Source organism: Sus scrofa, chromosome 3 (genome assembly GCF_054392235.1).
Source record: "Sus scrofa isolate SSC_HxYL_T2T_F1_AM1 chromosome 3, Sscrofa_HxYL_maternal_Yorkshire_Landrace_v2.0, whole genome shotgun sequence".
NCBI lineage: Eukaryota > Metazoa > Chordata > Mammalia > Artiodactyla > Suidae > Sus > Sus scrofa.
Window position 1 is genome coordinate 44,150,415 of NC_139385.1, and position 17,105 is coordinate 44,167,519.

General features: G+C 58.3%; 1 protein-coding gene across 24 annotated transcripts in view; it reads right to left on the reverse strand.

Annotated features, from left to right (window-relative positions):
- MGRN1 (mahogunin ring finger 1) overlaps positions 1 to 17,105 on the reverse strand; it is a 64,400-nt gene that overhangs the window by 33,658 nt on the left and 13,637 nt on the right. For all 24 annotated transcript variants that reach the window (XR_014840913.1, XR_014840914.1, XR_014840917.1 and 21 more), the window contains 4 exons: positions 5,362 to 5,480; positions 3,661 to 3,749; positions 3,008 to 3,154; positions 1,607 to 1,724 (listed from right to left, as the gene is read on the reverse strand). Coding sequence is in view for 20 of the 24 variants with exons in the window: in XM_085017727.1 (XP_084873853.1) it covers positions 1,607 to 1,724; positions 3,008 to 3,154; positions 3,661 to 3,749; positions 5,362 to 5,480 (473 nt within the window). In the remaining 4 variants the exon portion in view is untranslated. The remainder of the gene's footprint in view (positions 1 to 1,606; positions 1,725 to 3,007; positions 3,155 to 3,660; positions 3,750 to 5,361; positions 5,481 to 17,105) is intronic.

Genomic DNA, 17,105 nt, shown 5'->3' on the forward strand with positions numbered 1-17,105 from the left:
TAACATAGAGATTCAAAAAAACAACAGGAAAAAAAATCGATACAACCAAGGGCTGGTTCTTTGAAAGGGTAAAAAAAATTGACAAATCTCTGGCCAGACTCACCAAGAAGAGGAGAGAAAAGAAACCCAAATGAAAAAGGAGAAATCTCAACAGATCCTACACAGACTTTGCAAAACATATGGTTACTAAAGGGGACAGGTGGTGGGGAGGGAGGAATTGGGGGTCTGGGACTAGCAGATGCACACTGTGACACCTGACACGACTGTCCAGTGAGAAGCTGCTGTGGAGCACAGAGAACTCTACCCGGTATGCTGTGATAACCTACGTGGGAAAAGAATCCAAGACAGAATGGATACGTGTATATGCATGACTGGGTCACTTTGCTGTACAGCAGAAATGACCACAGCCATATAGATTAACTATATGTGATCCAAATTTTTAAAAAATAAAAAATTCTAAAAATTAAAAAATAGGAGTTCCCACTGTGGAGCAGTGGGTTAAGAATCTGACTACAAGAGTTCCCTTAGTGGTTCAGTGGTAACGAACTTGACTAGTACTCACAGGAACGCTGGTTCAAGCCCTAGCCTTGCTCAGTGGGTGAGGATCTGGAGTTGCTGTGAGGTGTGGTTTAGGTCACAGATGTGGCTTGGATCCCACGTGGCTGTGGCATGGGCTGGTAGCTGCAGCTCCAATTGGACCCCCAGCCTGAGAGATTCCACATGCCGTCCATATGGCCCCCCCCAAAAAAAGAAAAAGATCTGGCTTTGCCACAGCTGTGACTGGGATCCAATCCCTGGCCCCAGAACGTCTATATATAGGCCATGGGTGTGGCCATAAAAGAAAAGTAATAGTGAAAAGAGAACCATTCTGAGGTGTACGCAGTACTGAGAGTCACGCTCTGTACATACGGTGAGTGTCTGAGTCTCCTCCTTACACCAAGACCCTCTGCAAAACACCCACTGTCCTCGGCTTGCTGGGAATCTGTCTCTCCCTCAAGGACCACATACGCACACGCTCGCGGGCTGCAGAAACGCTCTCCTGCAGTCTGGGGCCGTCACATGCGCGAGGTCACAGGATGCAACAGGCTGCTCTCCACGCCAGCGCGTCGTACAGCAAACACAAGCTCCGTCAGCTGCTCTGAGGCTGCTGGCACCCACAACCGAAGGAGGTGTGGTGCCCCCGCGACCTGTGCAGGTGGCTCCCTCTGCGCCAGTGCCCCAAGCACCCAACCCCCACGCCCCATGCTGTTTCCAATTTTACTGCTCCCGACAGAGCCGCACTGAACATCCTCCACGACCTCGGTTACGGGAGGTGGGGGGCATCCCGCTGCACTCATCCCTGTGGCCCCGAGAACCACACGGAGCCGGTACGGACGGAGCCTCTGAGTGCTGCTGCTTTGTCCGGCCGCGATCACCAGTCCGGCCAACGCTTGGACAGAACCACACGCCACGATCCACGCACACGTGACGGAGCCCACAGAGCTTAGTGTGCAGCCCCTCGTGACGCTCATCAACCACGAGAGGGACGGAGGCAGCGGGGCCCGCAGTGCTGACCCCCAGGGGAAGGAGCCTGGGAGGGGCCGGGGCCGGGGCGGGGGCCGGTTACCTCGTCGTCCTTCCACTCGGAGAAGTCGATCTTGAAGGAGGGCAGGGAGAACTGCTGGCTCACCCCGCGCTTGTAGTGGACGGTCTCAGACTGCAGGGCTGGGCTCTTGGGGCTGTACCTGCAGGGGCCGCACAAGAAAACCATGAGACGGCCCCCGCCGGCTCTGACCCGGGGGGTCTCCCAGAGCCCCGCCCGCCCGGGCACTGCTACATTCCCAGGCGGCCCATACCTTTCCATTTGTTCTTCATGGTTTGTTGACTTTTTCGAATGAACACGGCACAAAGATGCACACAGTGCCACGTGACCCCCAGCCCTCGCCCCCACACTCACTCCCAGCCACGCGCATCTCTGCTTCGTCTACATCGCGGGCACATCCCGGGCAGGCCAGGCACAAGCACACCTGCACGTGCAGCTGCTTCCTTAGTCCACCCACACACGGCTCCTACCAGCCCTGTGCCTGGCGCTGGCCCGCCTCATCGCGTCAGCCACACGACAGCAGCCGCATGGGCTCCATCACGGCTTTACCCCAATTCAGCCCGGCCCCCGCTGGTGGGTCAGCAGGAGGTCCCCAACATCTTGCTGATCCAATGAAGCTTCCGGGACCCTCTTCCACACACACCTTAACCCCACGTGCAAGCACGTGCCCAAGATAAATTCCTAGGACAGGAGTGGCTGCGTCAAGCAGCATGCGTGTTTTCTTTCTTCTTTCTTTTTAGGGCCGCACCCGCAGCATGTGAAAGTTCCCAGGCTAGGGGTCAAATCAGAGCTAAAGCTGCCAGCCTATGCCACAGCCACAGCAACAGGGCATCTGAGCTTCGTCTTTGACCTACACAGCTCACAGCAACACCAGATACTTAACCCACTGAGCGAGGCCAGGGATCGAACCCACAGCCTCATGGTTACTAGTCGAATTCATTTCTGCCACAAGGGGAATGCCCAGCACATGCATTTTCAACACTGATTCCCTAGCATCTCCCTAGGCAAGACTCCAACACGGGCCCCTCCTGCCATCCCCAGGGCCTCACTCAGTCTCTAGCACAAAGGACAGTCTCAAGGGCCTTGGCACCCCTGGCCTGAGAATGGCCCTGGGGGCAAGGCTGCTCTTACAGGAACAAGGGATCAGAGCCCAAGCTCTCAGCCACCACCCACCTCCAACAGAAGCTGGCCCCCGAGGGGTTTCCTCTCACCAGGCAGATGGAGTGGTGTGTTTCTGCAGGTGAACTTGCCACCTGGAGGCAGCCCTGCCGCAGCTGTGCTCAAGTGGCAGAGTTCAACCCTGAGGAGCCAAGAGGGCCCTTATTTCAAATAAAACCTCTGAAAGCTCGAACACACAGCACAGACAGAAGCAGAACTGCTGGGGGCCCCTGCCATCCTGGGCCTGCCCGGCACCACAGGACTCACGTGGCCGTGCCATTCAGGAACTCCTCCACCGCCTGGCAGTAGATGGTGATGGCCACCCGGGCATCAGCATCGAAGGTGAACTCCAGGCTGTAGAGGACCCGGGGCTTCTCGCTATCCTCGGTGGGGCTGTCGGCACCATCTTTGTACCTGCCCAGGAGGCAGAGGGACCGGGGCAGGTCAGGGGCCAGGCCTGGGAAAGCGCCCCCACCCTGTACAGCACGCACCCCCAGGGTCAGGTACCTGGCTTCCCACCTTCCTAGGAGCATGGAGGCAGCCAGCCCCCGTGGGACAGAGGCCCGACAACGCAGGGGCGTCCTGCCCACAGAAGGGGGACGTGCACCCTTGTTTGGAGACGCCCAGACGCCACCAGCCTCCCAGGTCTAAAGCTCAGCGCATGGACACTAGGGCCTGGACCGCGCAGGCTGAAGCAGTGTCCTGTGCACAGTGGGGTGCTGCTCAGATTCCAGACGCAGGGCGCCCCCCCGCTGGGACAACCATGACTGTTCCTGGGCATGGTCACCCGGCTGAGACCCCGGTTTAAAGGCACCCTCACCCTGGGCAGCTCTGGGCACCAAGTCCTGGTCCCAGACACTGGGTGGAGGCTAAGGCCCTCACCCCAGCTCAGGCGATGCGGAGAGCGGGTGCGGGCTTACCTCACAAGCCGGAGAGAGTCTTTGCGGATGTTCACCAGGCTCCTCAGCGTCTTCACTGGCTCGTGGGGGGCGGGGGTGACATAAGGAAACTAGGAGGGAAAATCGACCCCAGGTCACCGCTCTGCCTGGTCCTCCGGGCCCTCACACTGACCGCAGGACAGCCCCATCCTCGTCCACATCAGAGCACACCCCAGTCGCAGGGCCAGCACGTGGGAGAGCCGGGACGAGAACCGCCCGAAGGATGCTGGCCTCAGTCCCCAAGGCCAGGAGGGTCCCCGGGGCCGTGGCTGGAGCCGGGGCTCTCAGGCCACGCCCCTGGAGGTGGGATCCGCCACCGCACTGCTACCCCGAACAAGGCAGGCTCTCCACATGAGGACGACGGTCAACACAGACTCCGGAAGGGGCGCCGGCGCACATGCCCATGCGCACTGTAAAACCAGCGGCATCTGGTGGGGGTGGGCGCACGGTCAGGCCCCTGCTAGTGACGACTCACCCCGTCTCAAGAGACACAATCAGCAGGGAGCCAGGTAAAGGGTGCCTGAGTCTCTGCACCACTCCTGCAGGCGACATTATGATGGCCTCAAGGTACAAGTTACACAAGGCAACAGATTTACAGGCGGCCTGTAGGGCCAGGCCCTTGGTTTGGAGCCACGGCTGTGAACATGTGGAAGGCAGAGTGGACGGCTCAGCATGACTGAGGCCCCCCTAGCCCCGGGGGGTGGGGCAGCACGCTGGGGCCCAGCCCCGTGCCTCCGAGGGCATGAAAACCAAGACTTCATGTCGACCAGCTGCTCCACGGCCAAGACAGCCTGCAGACCCCCAGGCCAGGACACCCCCCACCAAGCCTCCTTAGGGGACAGAGTCCAGGGTCTTGTGAGGGAGAGGGCCTCCCGCCCTGCCCCTCCAGGGACCATCTTCTCAAGTAAGAACCCGCTGAGTTCCCACGGTGGCCCAGCCGGTTAAGGACCCAATGTTGCCTCTGTGAGGATGCGGGTTGGATCCCTGGCCCTGCTCAGTGGGTTAGGATCTGGCACAGGTCACACATACGGCTTGGACCCGGTGTTGTTATGGCTGTGGCCAGCAGCTGCAGCTTCGAGTCGAGCCCTGGCCCAGGTCCGTCCATATGCTGCAGGTGTGGCCAAGAAAAAAAAAAAAAAGAACCCAGTTCTGGCTCAGCAACCCCCGATGGGCCTCCCTCACCCCTCCACCTCTTTAGTCGCCATCCACCAAACACTCCCTCCGCTGTCTGTACCACCCCAAGTGGGGCAGGGTCTGTCCTTGCCTCCAGCTCCCGGAAGAGCCCGAGGCACACAGCAGGTACCCAGTGCACACTGACTGACCAGACAGCAGTGCACACACGCGGGCCACTTCTCCGTGACTAGGGAGGTGGGCTGAGGGTAAAATGGTCCTGGCCGTCTGGGCTTCCGCCTTGGGGCACGTCTCTAGCCCACGGTTCTGTGGAATGGAACGTTCGTTTCTCTTTCTAAGCAGTCGTGCCAGAGGCTGGGATGAAGGCCCCAGCCTGGACACACCGGGTCCCACAGCTGCTGCTCTGTCCCCAGGGAGCCCCCGCCCCCACCAGGCTGTCCGGACTCCAGGGGGGCAGCAGCAGGACACGGCCAGCTGGCACCTCCTCCCCATCCGGGGTGACCCAGCTCCCGCATACCCCGTCCGGGGTGGCCCAGCCCCACCGAGACCCACCTGGACCGGGCGGTTGCCCAGGAAGTTCAGATCCATGTTCTCTCCAAAGAGGTACCCTTCAGGGTGGGGGGTGTCAAATTTCTCACCTCCCATGAAAAAGTGCGAGGCAAAGTAGTTTCCTGGTTAAAAAAAGGAGACACAGCTGTAGATTTCCAGGCTCGCCTCGGCCCCCTGGCCCCATGGGAGCATCTCCTCGGCCCCTGGGCGCCGCCTGCCACCCGCCCTCCTCAGGGATGCACGCAGTCCCCGCTCCATCCCCGCTTCCTCCTGCAGCAGCGGAACTGTGTCCCCTAGGAGGACACGGCCCAGTCCTAACCGCAGTACCCGTGCCTTTATTTAGAGTCTTTGCAGCTATAATCAAGTTAAAGGGAGGTCCAACTCAACGGGGGCTCCTAATCCAGCCCCCAGTGTCTGCCTAACAGGAGACCTGGACAGACACGCAGAGGGAGGAAGGCAGGATGATGACAAGAGGCAGGGACTGGGGTGACGAAGCCACAGGGCAGGATGCTGCCTCCCGGAGAAGCTTCAGAAGGAACCACCCCTTCAACACCTTGATTTGGGGCTTCTGGCCTCCAGAACCGTGAGAATGAACTCTGTTTAAGATCACCCAGTTTGTGGTCCTTTTTTACAGCAGCTGTGGGAAATGAGGACACTTTCTCTTCCTTCCCAGATGAAGCCGTGTCTGCGACCTACACCACAGCTCACGGCAACGCCGGATCGTTAACCCACTGAGCAAGGGCAGGGATCGAACCCGCAACCTCATGGCTCTTAGTCGGATTCGTTAACCACTGCACCATGATGGGAACTCTCTCTCTCTCTCTTTTTTTTTTTTTTTTTTTTTTAGGGCCACATCCACAGCATAACAAATTTCCCAGGCTGGGGATCGAACCAGAGCTGCAGCTGCCAGCCTACCCCACAGCCACAGCAACGCCGGATCCTTAACCCACTGAGGGGTCCAGAGATCGAACCCATGAACTCACAGACTTTTTTTTTTTGGCCACAGTTTAAAACTATACGGATCCAACTTATCTCATTTCAACCTGACTCCACCGTGAGGACCGAGGCTACGTCCCTGGCACACTTCTCCTAAAGACACATCTTGTAAAAACAGATGGACATAAGGCATAAGAGGTGGGTCGGCTTCAAAGGAGCGCGCTCACAGCCTCGCCGAGGAAACACCACAGTACTGCGTCGCCCGAGCTTCCTGATCTGACACTTGCCCGCCGGCCCCCAAAGTAAGGCCAGGTGACCATAGGTCCCCGTAAATTCAGTGCCCTTCCTGGGATGGGATGGTGCCCTTCCTGAGAACTGCAGCCCTGGTTCCCAGGGACCCAGCCATTGGCTGCCTAGCCCAGGAGGCCCAGAAGGAGGACAGGAGCCCAGCGTGGTGGGCGTGCAGGGAACACAGCTGAGAAATTTCAGGCCCGGGTGCAACCCCTGCCCACATGTGGACCAGGGACCAGACCGCGCCAACCACATGGAGAGGAGAATAAAGCAGAACTAGTTAAATAAATATAAGACCCCTGACTTTACGGACACCACAGAATAGCTGCTAGAGTGTCACCCAGACCTGGACATGACACAGAAAGGTGGTCACAGAACACATGTCAGGTGCATATCCCAAAACCCCCTGGGAGGCACGTGCACACTTGTACATGCAGAACCCAGCTATATTACACACAGGGTGGTCAAAAGGACACACCTGAAACTCTGCTGCAAAGTCCGGCGGCAGCGGAAGCAGCAGGGAAGAGCCCAGAGGCTATGCTTCGTGTCAGGTCTTTTCACTGCACATGAACCATTGCGCTGCTCTTAGCACAACAGAAAGGCTTCGCAACCACCTGGGATGCGAGTTCGGTCTCAGCTGCTGCACGGGGAGCACCAGTGCATTTTACTGCGCAAGGACTTCGAAGAGGAAGCTCCCCCACCGGCCCGTGGGGAACACAACACCAGAGGCTGGGGGCAGAGGGGGCCTCTGGACCTGAGTCTGGACCCTGGCTTCAGACTTGGTTGGCCCTTGGCCCACCCAACCTCCAGCCCGAATCAGAGGGAAGGTGAGAGGGGCCTCAGCTGGGGGCTGTCGGGGCCTCAGCTGGCAGCTCAGAGCCACCGGGTCGGCGGAGAAGGAAGTTAGGCCATTATAACAGCACGTGTGGCACGGCGACAGGGACAGGCACGCGCACTAGGCCCCGAGCCGGGTCGGGGCCACAGCAGCACATGTGCAGGGGCAAGGAGGCCTGGCGACTGCTCAGACTGGCAGTGAGGTCCGACTGTTGGGCGGCCTTGGCGGGGCATCTGTGCGTGTGAACTGTGGGACCAGGAGGAGCGGGCAGAGCCAGGAAGGGGAGGGAGGCCAAGAGCAAAACAACACACCCGAGGGCAGAAGCAGGAAGGAAGACACGAGATGCAAAGGGACGAGAACCCACTCCCACAGCCACCGGCCTCTTCTTCCGGGCCCTGGAGTCGGTGACCCAGCCCGGACTCCCTCGGGCCCACCGGGGGGGGACAGATCCTGCCCCCACTTTCCAGGTGGGAGACGGAGCTCGGCGGTCACCCAGAGTCCCCTCAGCCCTTCCGCCACGTGAGGATGCCGAGGACGGCCGCCCGTGCAGCCGGAGAGTGTCCTCGCCAGACACGGAATCTGCCGGCGCACTGATCTGGACTCCCCGGCCCCCAGAACTGTGAGAAAACACACCTGCAGCTTGCGTGCCCCGGCGTGCGGGGACCCATCACGGCAGCCCCAGCCACAGTGGCCTTGGAGCTGCTGGGTCACAGGGCCCAGACTTGAGTCCTTGAGAAGCAGGTGTACCCCAACCCAGCAACCTCTAAATAGGGGGCAGGCCAGATGCCACCCAGCCTCCCGGGGGGCGGTCTCAGCCAGGGCCATGGGGCAGCTCCGGGGCCTCAGCAACCCCTGGTGGCGCCCAAGCACCGCGGCCCTGGAGGACGGGAACACCACGCAAATGGGAGTCGGCCCTCAACCCGAGGACCGATTCAGAGCCCTGCCCGCACCCTGACTCCTCAGGGCTCCTAGGCCTGCAGGTCCCACCTCTACTCTCAGCACTGGCCGTCCTCCCTTCTCCCTCCTGCCTCCTCCCCCCCCCCCTCCTGGCTGTGCCCCTGGCCTCCAGGCCTCTGGGGGGCTGACCCCCCCGCCCACTTTCAGACCCACCCGCCCTTGGCTCACCCTGCCCCACTCAGACCTCTGTGTGCTCAGCGAGGCCTTCGCCCTGCCCCCAGCACGGGGAACTCGGAGGGACCGCACACAGATGACCTTCCCACCCCCACCCCAAGCCAGGACTGTGCATCTTGGAGGCGCGATGCCCACGTCACCGGGGCCTCGAGGCGCCCAAAGGACACCTGCCTGGGGAACGCAGGACTCAACGCCCTTCCCACAGCGGGTCTAGGTAACCCAGGCTCCCCCTCGCACTCCAGACACTCCAGACCAGGGGTGCTGGCGTTAGTTACCCTGACAGACAAAGGCTGCTAGGCCGAGGACCGAGGGCCAGGCACCCGTTCTTCAGATCCCGCTCTGCACTGCCCACCCTACCCGCATGTCCTGGGACCCCAGGGATTCCTCCAACCCCTCCAGCCCAACGGGCTGCTCCTGCCCCACGACTCCCTGGGGCCTCCCGTGACCTCTGTCCACACGCCAGCAAGTCCTCCTGCCCAACCCTCTGCACCCGCAGATCCACTTTTCTCTGTTGGCTGATGGACGCCCTGTCCTCCGCTGCCGGGACCACAGAGCATGTGTTTGTTCACCATCCGACACCCCCAGCGACTACCACCCAGGCCTGGACACGGGAGGAGCCAAAGGAAGGTGAGGACACTGGTATTCCCACGTGACCGTCAAGGAACCTGAGGCGCAGAGAGGTCAGGCAAGTGCTCGAGCCACACCGCCAGCGCGCGGTGACGTCCACAGGGAGACCTGCCACCCAGCCACGTCCTCCACCTCGCCTGCCCCGGCTGTGTTCGCAACACCGCGGGCAACCCTCCAACGCGCCATGGACACTGCCGGGCGGCCTACGGATTTCACCCCATCCTGGTGCGGCCCACCTGGAGACAGCGTCGGAGCCCGCAGGATAAGGGCTCGGCCGCACGCCACTGCCCCCACTGCAGGCGCCGACGCCAGGCTAAGGGTCGCCTGTGCCTCTGACCCGCCAGCTACAGATCCAAGGTTCCCAGGACATCCTTTCCGGGCTCAATTAATTCACTAGCGTGGCTCACAGAGCCCAGGAAAAGAGTTCACTTCCTAGGTTACCAGTTTATTTATTTAGTTTATTTAGTTTAGAGCCGCACCTGCGGCATATGGAGGTTCCCAGGCTAGGGGTCTGATCGGAGCCACAGCCACCTGCCTACGCCACAGCCACAGCACCTTGGGATCCGAGCCACATCTGCGACCTACACCACAGCTCACGGCAACGCCAGATCCTTAACCCACTGAGCGAGGCCAGGGATCGAACCTGCAACCTCATGGTTCCTAGTCAGGTTCATTTCTGCTGCACCACCACGGGAACTCCCTAGTCGGGTTCTTAACCCGCTGAGTCACCACAGGAACTCCAAGGTAACCAGTTTATTCTAAAAGGATGCAATTCAGGAAGGGCCAGGTGGGAGAGGCACAGGGCAAGGCCGTGCAGCTTCCACACTCTCTCGAGGCACCACCCTCCCTGCATCTCCCTGTGTTCACCAGTCCAACTCTCCAAACCTGGCGCCCGTGTCTCGGTGGAGGCCTCACCACCTAGGCCAGACCGATTCACTCATGGAACCCGGTCACCGTCTCAATCCTCAGCCCTCGAAGCGCATGGCTGGCTCTACCGGCAACCCGCCCCCAACCCCAGGTGTTTCCCAAAGTCACCTGTTAATATAAACTCAGCCGTGGCTGCTGAAACGGGTCTGTTCAGAACATCAAAACACACCCATTTCACCTTATCAATGGTCACTCAGGAGATTCCAAGGGTGTGAGGAATTCTGTGTCCCAAACAGATGAAAACCAAACACGTATGTATTTCTTCCTACAAACCACACACCGTGACATGAACAAAGATGGCTTGGGCCCTCCTAAGAAACACAGCTGGCCCTGGAACCTGGGACAGCGGGTGTGGACCTCGCTCAGCTGCCCAGTGGTCCCCCCCGCTTGGATGCAGGGGGAGCGGGAAAGGCAAGAGGCCAAGAAGAGTTCACTGACTCCACTGCCTGAAAACTCTTCTCATTCTGTCACAGGACACCTGCCCACAGGGACCAGCTCCCTGACATCCACGGCCACAGCTGGCCTGACTGACAGATCAGACACTGTCTCCAGACGGTGCAGATCTCAGAGAGCATCTCCAGGCCCCCGGGCCTGCCCTTGGTCAGAGCACCTGTGACCAGGCTGCTCGGAGACTCCCCAGGGTCGAGGTCACGTGTGTACAGGGAGGCGCTTCTCTGCCCCCCCACACTCAGGCTGGTCTAGGGCAGCCCACCCAGCCAGGCCTCAGGGTCCCCGCCTGTAATAAGGCCTTGGTGGGTAACACCCGCTGCCCGAGGCAACACCAGCTGCAAACTGCAGAGGGCCGCTGGGGATGCCTTAAGGATAAAAGGAACTTCGCACAGGTGACAAGACGGTCCCTGCTGTGCGAAAGCCACATCACAGCGGACACAGCAAATACAAAGCTCAGGGCCCCCAGCGTGGAGGGAAGACCCGTGAGCTGAGGACGGCTTTGACCAAGCAAAGCCTCTGGAAGGTGCTGCTTCTTTGGTGGGGAGGGGGCCTCCCCACCTTATACACCTCTTCTGGACACAGTCTCCACAGTCTCCACCACCCACAGGGCTGAGCCCTGGCTGCCACTAGAGCATGCAGCTCCCAGCCCCTGGACATAGCCGGATGGCTGCAGTGGACGGGGGCTGGGCCATCCCCAGAGCTCCCCCCTTTCCTCCCCCCAGGGAACTGGACCCAGGACTTGGTCCCTGAGGGCCCCCAGTGGACAAAGTCGGCTTTAAGCCTGCCCCGGCAGCACACACTGAGGCCAGAGGGGATGCGGGCCCTGCTTCAGCTTCCCCTGGCTTCCCCAGTGGGCGTGGTTCCCCACCCTGGGCTCCAGAGACCCCACCCCCCAGGCTGCCAGGGCACGCCATTCCTGCCTGAGTGAGTTGGCGTAAATGCCACGGACTATCAATCTCCAAAGAATTCAAAATGTCATTAAAAGCACCCCTGCTAACAAGCCAGACAGAGACAACCCGAGACAAAAATCAAAAATATGCAAAAGACCTCACAGAAAAGAGGAAAAGAAATGAATGGCAATCTACATACAAAAAGGAGCCCAGCCTCAGGGTCATCAGGGAAAAGGAAATTATAACTACCCCCTGACATCCATGCTAATGCTGAAGAGAAAAGCAACAGCAGCTGAGCCACCTCTGGGCAGCAAAGTTGCCTCTGCTTCTGCTGCCTGCCGCAGCACTACTGCCTTGCTTGGGTTGCCTCTCCTGTTTTCCGTAAAGATCCGAGACAGGTTCTCAGCTGAAGAGGTGATGAGAGTAAACTTGAGATGGCGGCTGATCTAAATAAGCCCTTTGCTTGAACCAAGCATTTGTTGACCAAAGTGTTTTCCCAGCTTTTTCTCAGAGAGACACTCAAAGTCAAAGTTTGAGCTAAGACGAGCAACCTCAGCCAGCAGTCAGACACCAGAGTGCAATGTGCAAATCCAGTGTGCTGCCACGAATTGTGACTTTTTTGTTTTGTCTTTTCTAGGGCCGCTCCTGCGGCATATGGAGGTTCCCAGGCTAGGGGTCTAATCAGAGCTCTAGCTGCCAGCCTACACCACAGCCACAGCAACGCGGGATCCGAGCCACGTCTGCAACCTACACCACAGCTCACGGCAATGCCAGATCCTTAACCCACTGAGCAAGACCAGGGATCGAACCCACAACCTCACGGTTCCTAGTCTGATTTGCTCCCGCTATGCCACAACGGGAACTCCGAATTGTGGCTTTAAATAAAGGCGCAATTTTAATTTTTCTTCCGGGGGGGGGGCAGGGGAAGAAAAGCAACAAAATGGAACAGAACACACACACACACACACACACAGAATCTCGGGTAGCTGTGGTGGCACAGGTTCAACCCCCGGCCCAGCACAGTGGGTTAAAGGATCCGGAGCTACAACAGCAGCAGCAGCTCAGATTCCATCCCTGGCCCAGGAACTTCTCAGTTCTGCTATTCTTCGGTTGTAAACACACGTACGTGTGTAGCCCACACATTTTCTGAAGCACTGAAGTGAGTATGATTCCTTCTCTTGATCCCCCTTAAAGGCACTGCAGGAGGCTGGTCACTCGGGGCTGCCACAGGGGCGGGAGATGCGGGGAGCACAAGGCGGCAGTTATTGGAACAGCGGACGCCGGGCTGACCGGGGGCAGCCAGTACCCCCTTGGAAGGCCGGCTCTGTGGGTGTCAAGTACCCAAAACCAAGTCAACACCCAGTGGGATGCAAGGGTGAGAAAATGGGTTCTTTCCAACCGCCGCAGACACGGGGTGGGCAGATGTTCCCACGTCGGTCATTCCCAAGCCTCCTTCCCAGCTTGGACGGTGCCGCCGCCGATTTCCAGACAGCGAGTGACCCCACCCCGCCACGCTGCCCCACACCGCCGGCTTCTGGGCAGAGTGAGGCACGGCCAGGCGGGGGCCGGGGCTGGCTCCCCCAGCTCAGGAAGTTGGCAAAGCTGGACAATCACCCCGTTCTTCACTGAGCCCGAGGCCAACGCTGCAGGATGACACAGAAACGGGAGGCCACGGCTGCCCCCGACCACGTGCAAACACCCACGGGAAATGGCCCTGGATGTCTGGCTGCCAGCGCCGGGCTGGGGAGGTGAGGCAGGCAGCAGTGGTCATCCAGGAAGCACAGGACCTGCCCAGGAAGCTTCCAGGCCACTGAGAAACACAGGCTGGGCAGGGCCTGGACCGGGTCCACACCCCCAGCTCCCGGGGACTCACAGGCAGAAGTGCAAGGGGACCAGAGGTTACTGTAACCCCAGGGAGTCGGGAAATGGGCCCGAGAGCAAGCACGGGGCCTCTGGACTCAGGATCCCGCGCTCCTCCAGCCAGGGCTCTATAGCAGGTGGGGGCACAGGACTCAGGCGGCAGCGGGCTCGCTCCCGCTGCTCAGCTGAGCTCCGACTGTGGCCACCCCGTTTCTGGAAGAGTGTGCTATGAGCACAGAGAGGGCCACCTGACTGTGAGGAAGAAAACACAAGCACCCCTCTGGTCTCGCGCAGGCAGGGCCTCCGTGCCACGACCAGCGTCCGGCACAGGCTGAAAGGCAACGAGACAAACTGGTGGAAGGGTGCAGAACAGCCCAGGAGCCGCGAGAAGGATGCGGGACCTCCAGGCAACGTGACAAACCCCAGCCCCAGCAGCCTCAGGGCCCAAGTGCCCACAGCAGGCTTCCAACCCCGAGCAACCTACGGCTTCTCCTTTAGGGAAACAGGTCCTCAGACACCCGCCCCCATGGACAACTTAAAGAGGCTTTGTTTCTATTGCTTTGTTGTTGTTTTGACCTAAACATAACAATGGAAGCTTGAAAAATACAGCCAATTTATACAGCTCTTACAATGATAAAGCCCAAACCGAGGTGCGCTGAGCAGAAGCAGAGAACCAGTTCGCCTACGCGAACAGCACAGGCGGCGTGCTGCCAGCCATGCAGGTGTAGCGCTCTGAGCAGGAGGGGGAGCCCTGTGTGCAGGTGGGGCCCCTTCCCCACCCCCACCCCAGCACCACTGACCACGGGCCTGGGCGCACAAGCTCACTGCCGCCAGACAGTGATGGGGCCCAGGGACCCAGAATGTCCCAGTGCCAGAGGTTGTCCTGGGTGACACAGAAAGTCACCCCTTGTCGAGAACACCTGCCTTGGGTATCTCTTTCAGGCTCCAAATAAACTAGAAGTGGCCAGGCCCCCACTCTACAAAGAAACCCGACACAGGTGGCACTGCTGACAAGCAGAGGTTTCTAGACCACCAGCAACATAGCAGCACACGCCCACAGCCTCCTGACACACGCCTCAGGCCCCTCATCGCTAGGGGCGGGCCCAGCGGTCCTCAGACCCCCGCCTGACACCCCAGGGGATACGATGCAGCCCAGTATGAGCAGCTTGTACCCTGGGGAGAGAGGCTTGCTGTGCAAGTATTTATTAAACACCTGCTGTGTGCAGGCCCAGGTGCTGGGAGAAAAAGGACTCAGTCTGATTTGTAGTTCCTCTGCCAAAAAGGACCAAAGCGTAGTGTCACAAGGACAAGGCAAAGCTCCAGGGAGACAAAGGGGCTGAACAGGCTCTGAAAATACAGGTACCTGATGTACAAAAGGTTTACGGCTGGCGGCTCGCAAGGTTGACTGGCCCTCCCGACACTTCTGCTGGGTGACTTGTCCCCACCATGACCTCCCTCGGACACCAGGGCAGGGCAGCCCACATTGCTGTGAGACACACAAGTAGCAATGGTGATGCCGGAGGAGGGATAACCCACAGCCACACTCCTGTGACAACCCACTGAGTTCCAGGCTTCCCTCGGCCCTGGCGCCCTCACGCCTGCTCTGAGCCTCGGCTGGGGACCGAGGGTGAGGACATGCGGAAACAGACCCGGGCCTTTACAGTCAAGCGATTCCTGACCAAGGTGTAATGGCAATTTGATGGGGAAAGAAGAGCCTTTTCAACAAATGATGTTGAAATAACTGAATAGCCATACGCAAAAACAAAAACTCGGATCTTTATCTCAAACCACACATGAAAAAAAAAAAAAAAACTCGAAATGGATCAAAAATCTAAATGTCTAAGGTAAAACTAAAATCAAAAAAAAAAAAAAAAAGGAGAAAATTGTGACCTTGAGCTAGGCAAAAATCTTTCAGATGTAACTCCAAAATACATTAACCATTTAAAAAACCTGACAAACTGAACTTCACCAAAACTTAACTTTTGCTTCTCAAAAGACACCATTAGGAGGGTGTTCCCCGCATGGCTCAGCGGCTAATGAACCCAACTGGGATCCATGAGGATGCGGGTTCTACCCCTCGCCTCGATCAGTGCGTCAGGGATCCAGTGTTGCTGTGAGCTGGGGTGTAGGTCACAGATGCGGCTCAGATCCCGCATTGCTGTGGCTGTGGTGCTACGTGGCAGCTGCGGCTCTGATTCGACCCCTAGCTCGAGAACCTCCATATGCCATGAATATGTGGCCCTAAAAAGATGAAAGAAAAAAAAAAAAAAAAGACACCGTCAGGAGTTCCCTCTGTGGCGCAACAGGATGGATGGCGTCTCTGCAGTGCCTGGATGTAGGTTCCATCCCTGGCCAGGTGTAACGGGTTAAAGGATCCAGTGTTGCTGCAGCTGAGGCTCGGATTTAATCCCTGGCCAGGACTTTCCATACGTCGTGGGTGCAGCCATAAAAATTTTAAAAAGAGGGTTCAACGCTGGCCCAGAGAAGTTCCACAGGCATCCCCACCCCCTCCAAAAAAAAAAAAAAAGAAAGAAAGACAAACTACAGACTGTAGACAACATTTGCCAATGGCAGATCAGAGAAATGAACGGTAACATAGTGTCCAGAACCCCTGGAATACACTTACAACTCCATCAGAAGACACTCCAACCTTTACAGTGAGCAAGACGGAAAGAGCCAACCCCCTACACACACACGCACACAAAACAGTCACGAAGCACATGAAAAGACGCCCAACACCATCAGTCACAAGGGAACTGCAAATCCAAACCACAATGAGCTACCGCCTCACACCCACCAGCACAACTATAATTACCAGGGTGGGCAGTAAGTGTGGACAAGGACGTGGAGGGTTTGGAAGGCTCGCACACTGCTGGCGGGAAGACACATCACATGGAGCAGCCGGCATCATGGAAAAGTCTAGCAGCTCCTCAAAGGCTTGCACACAGAGTTAGCACGTGACCCGGTAATGCTGCTCCTAGGTGTTTATCAAAGAACACACCACACCAGTGCTAACAGCGCCGACGGCGGCGTTACTCCTGATAGCTTCTGGAACAGGGGGACACCAGCCAAAGGTGCGCTTACGGGCGAAGCGATAAAGAAAATGTACTACAACCAAACACCGAAGCTCAACAGGCCTCAATCTCAAGATCATCATGTTAAGCGAGAGAAGCCACCAGGCCTGCTGTGTGACCCCATCTACATGAAATGTGCAGAAAGGGCAAAACGGAGAGACTGGCAGCAGGTCAGCGATGCGGGGGGATGGGGGTGACGGCATAGGCCACCTGCAAACAGGCACAAGGCGAAAAAGCCTTCAGGGGCGTTCCCGTCTGGCTCAGCGGTTAACGAACCCGACTGGCACCCCTGAGGATGCGGTTCAATCCCTGGCCTTGCTCAGTGGGCTAAGGATCCGGCGTGGCCGTGAGCTGTGGTGCAGGTCACAGACGCAGCTCGGATCCCGCGCTGCTGTGACACAAGCCAGCAGCTGTAGCTCCGATTTGACCCCTAGACTGGGAACTTCCATATGCCTTAGGTGTGGCCAAAAAAAGAAAAAAAGAAAAGAAAATCAGACAGGAGTTTTTTTTTTTTTTAGGGCCGCAGGTGTGGCATATGGAAGTTCCCAGGCTAGGGGTCAAATCGGAACTACAGATGCCAGCCTACACCACAGCCACGGCAATGCCAGATCCTTAACCCACCACCACGTTAGGCCAGGGATCCAACCCACATCCTCAGGATACTAGTTGGGTTCATTTCCACTTTATTATTTATTGCACTCATTTTTTAAGTTTATTTTTTGGGGG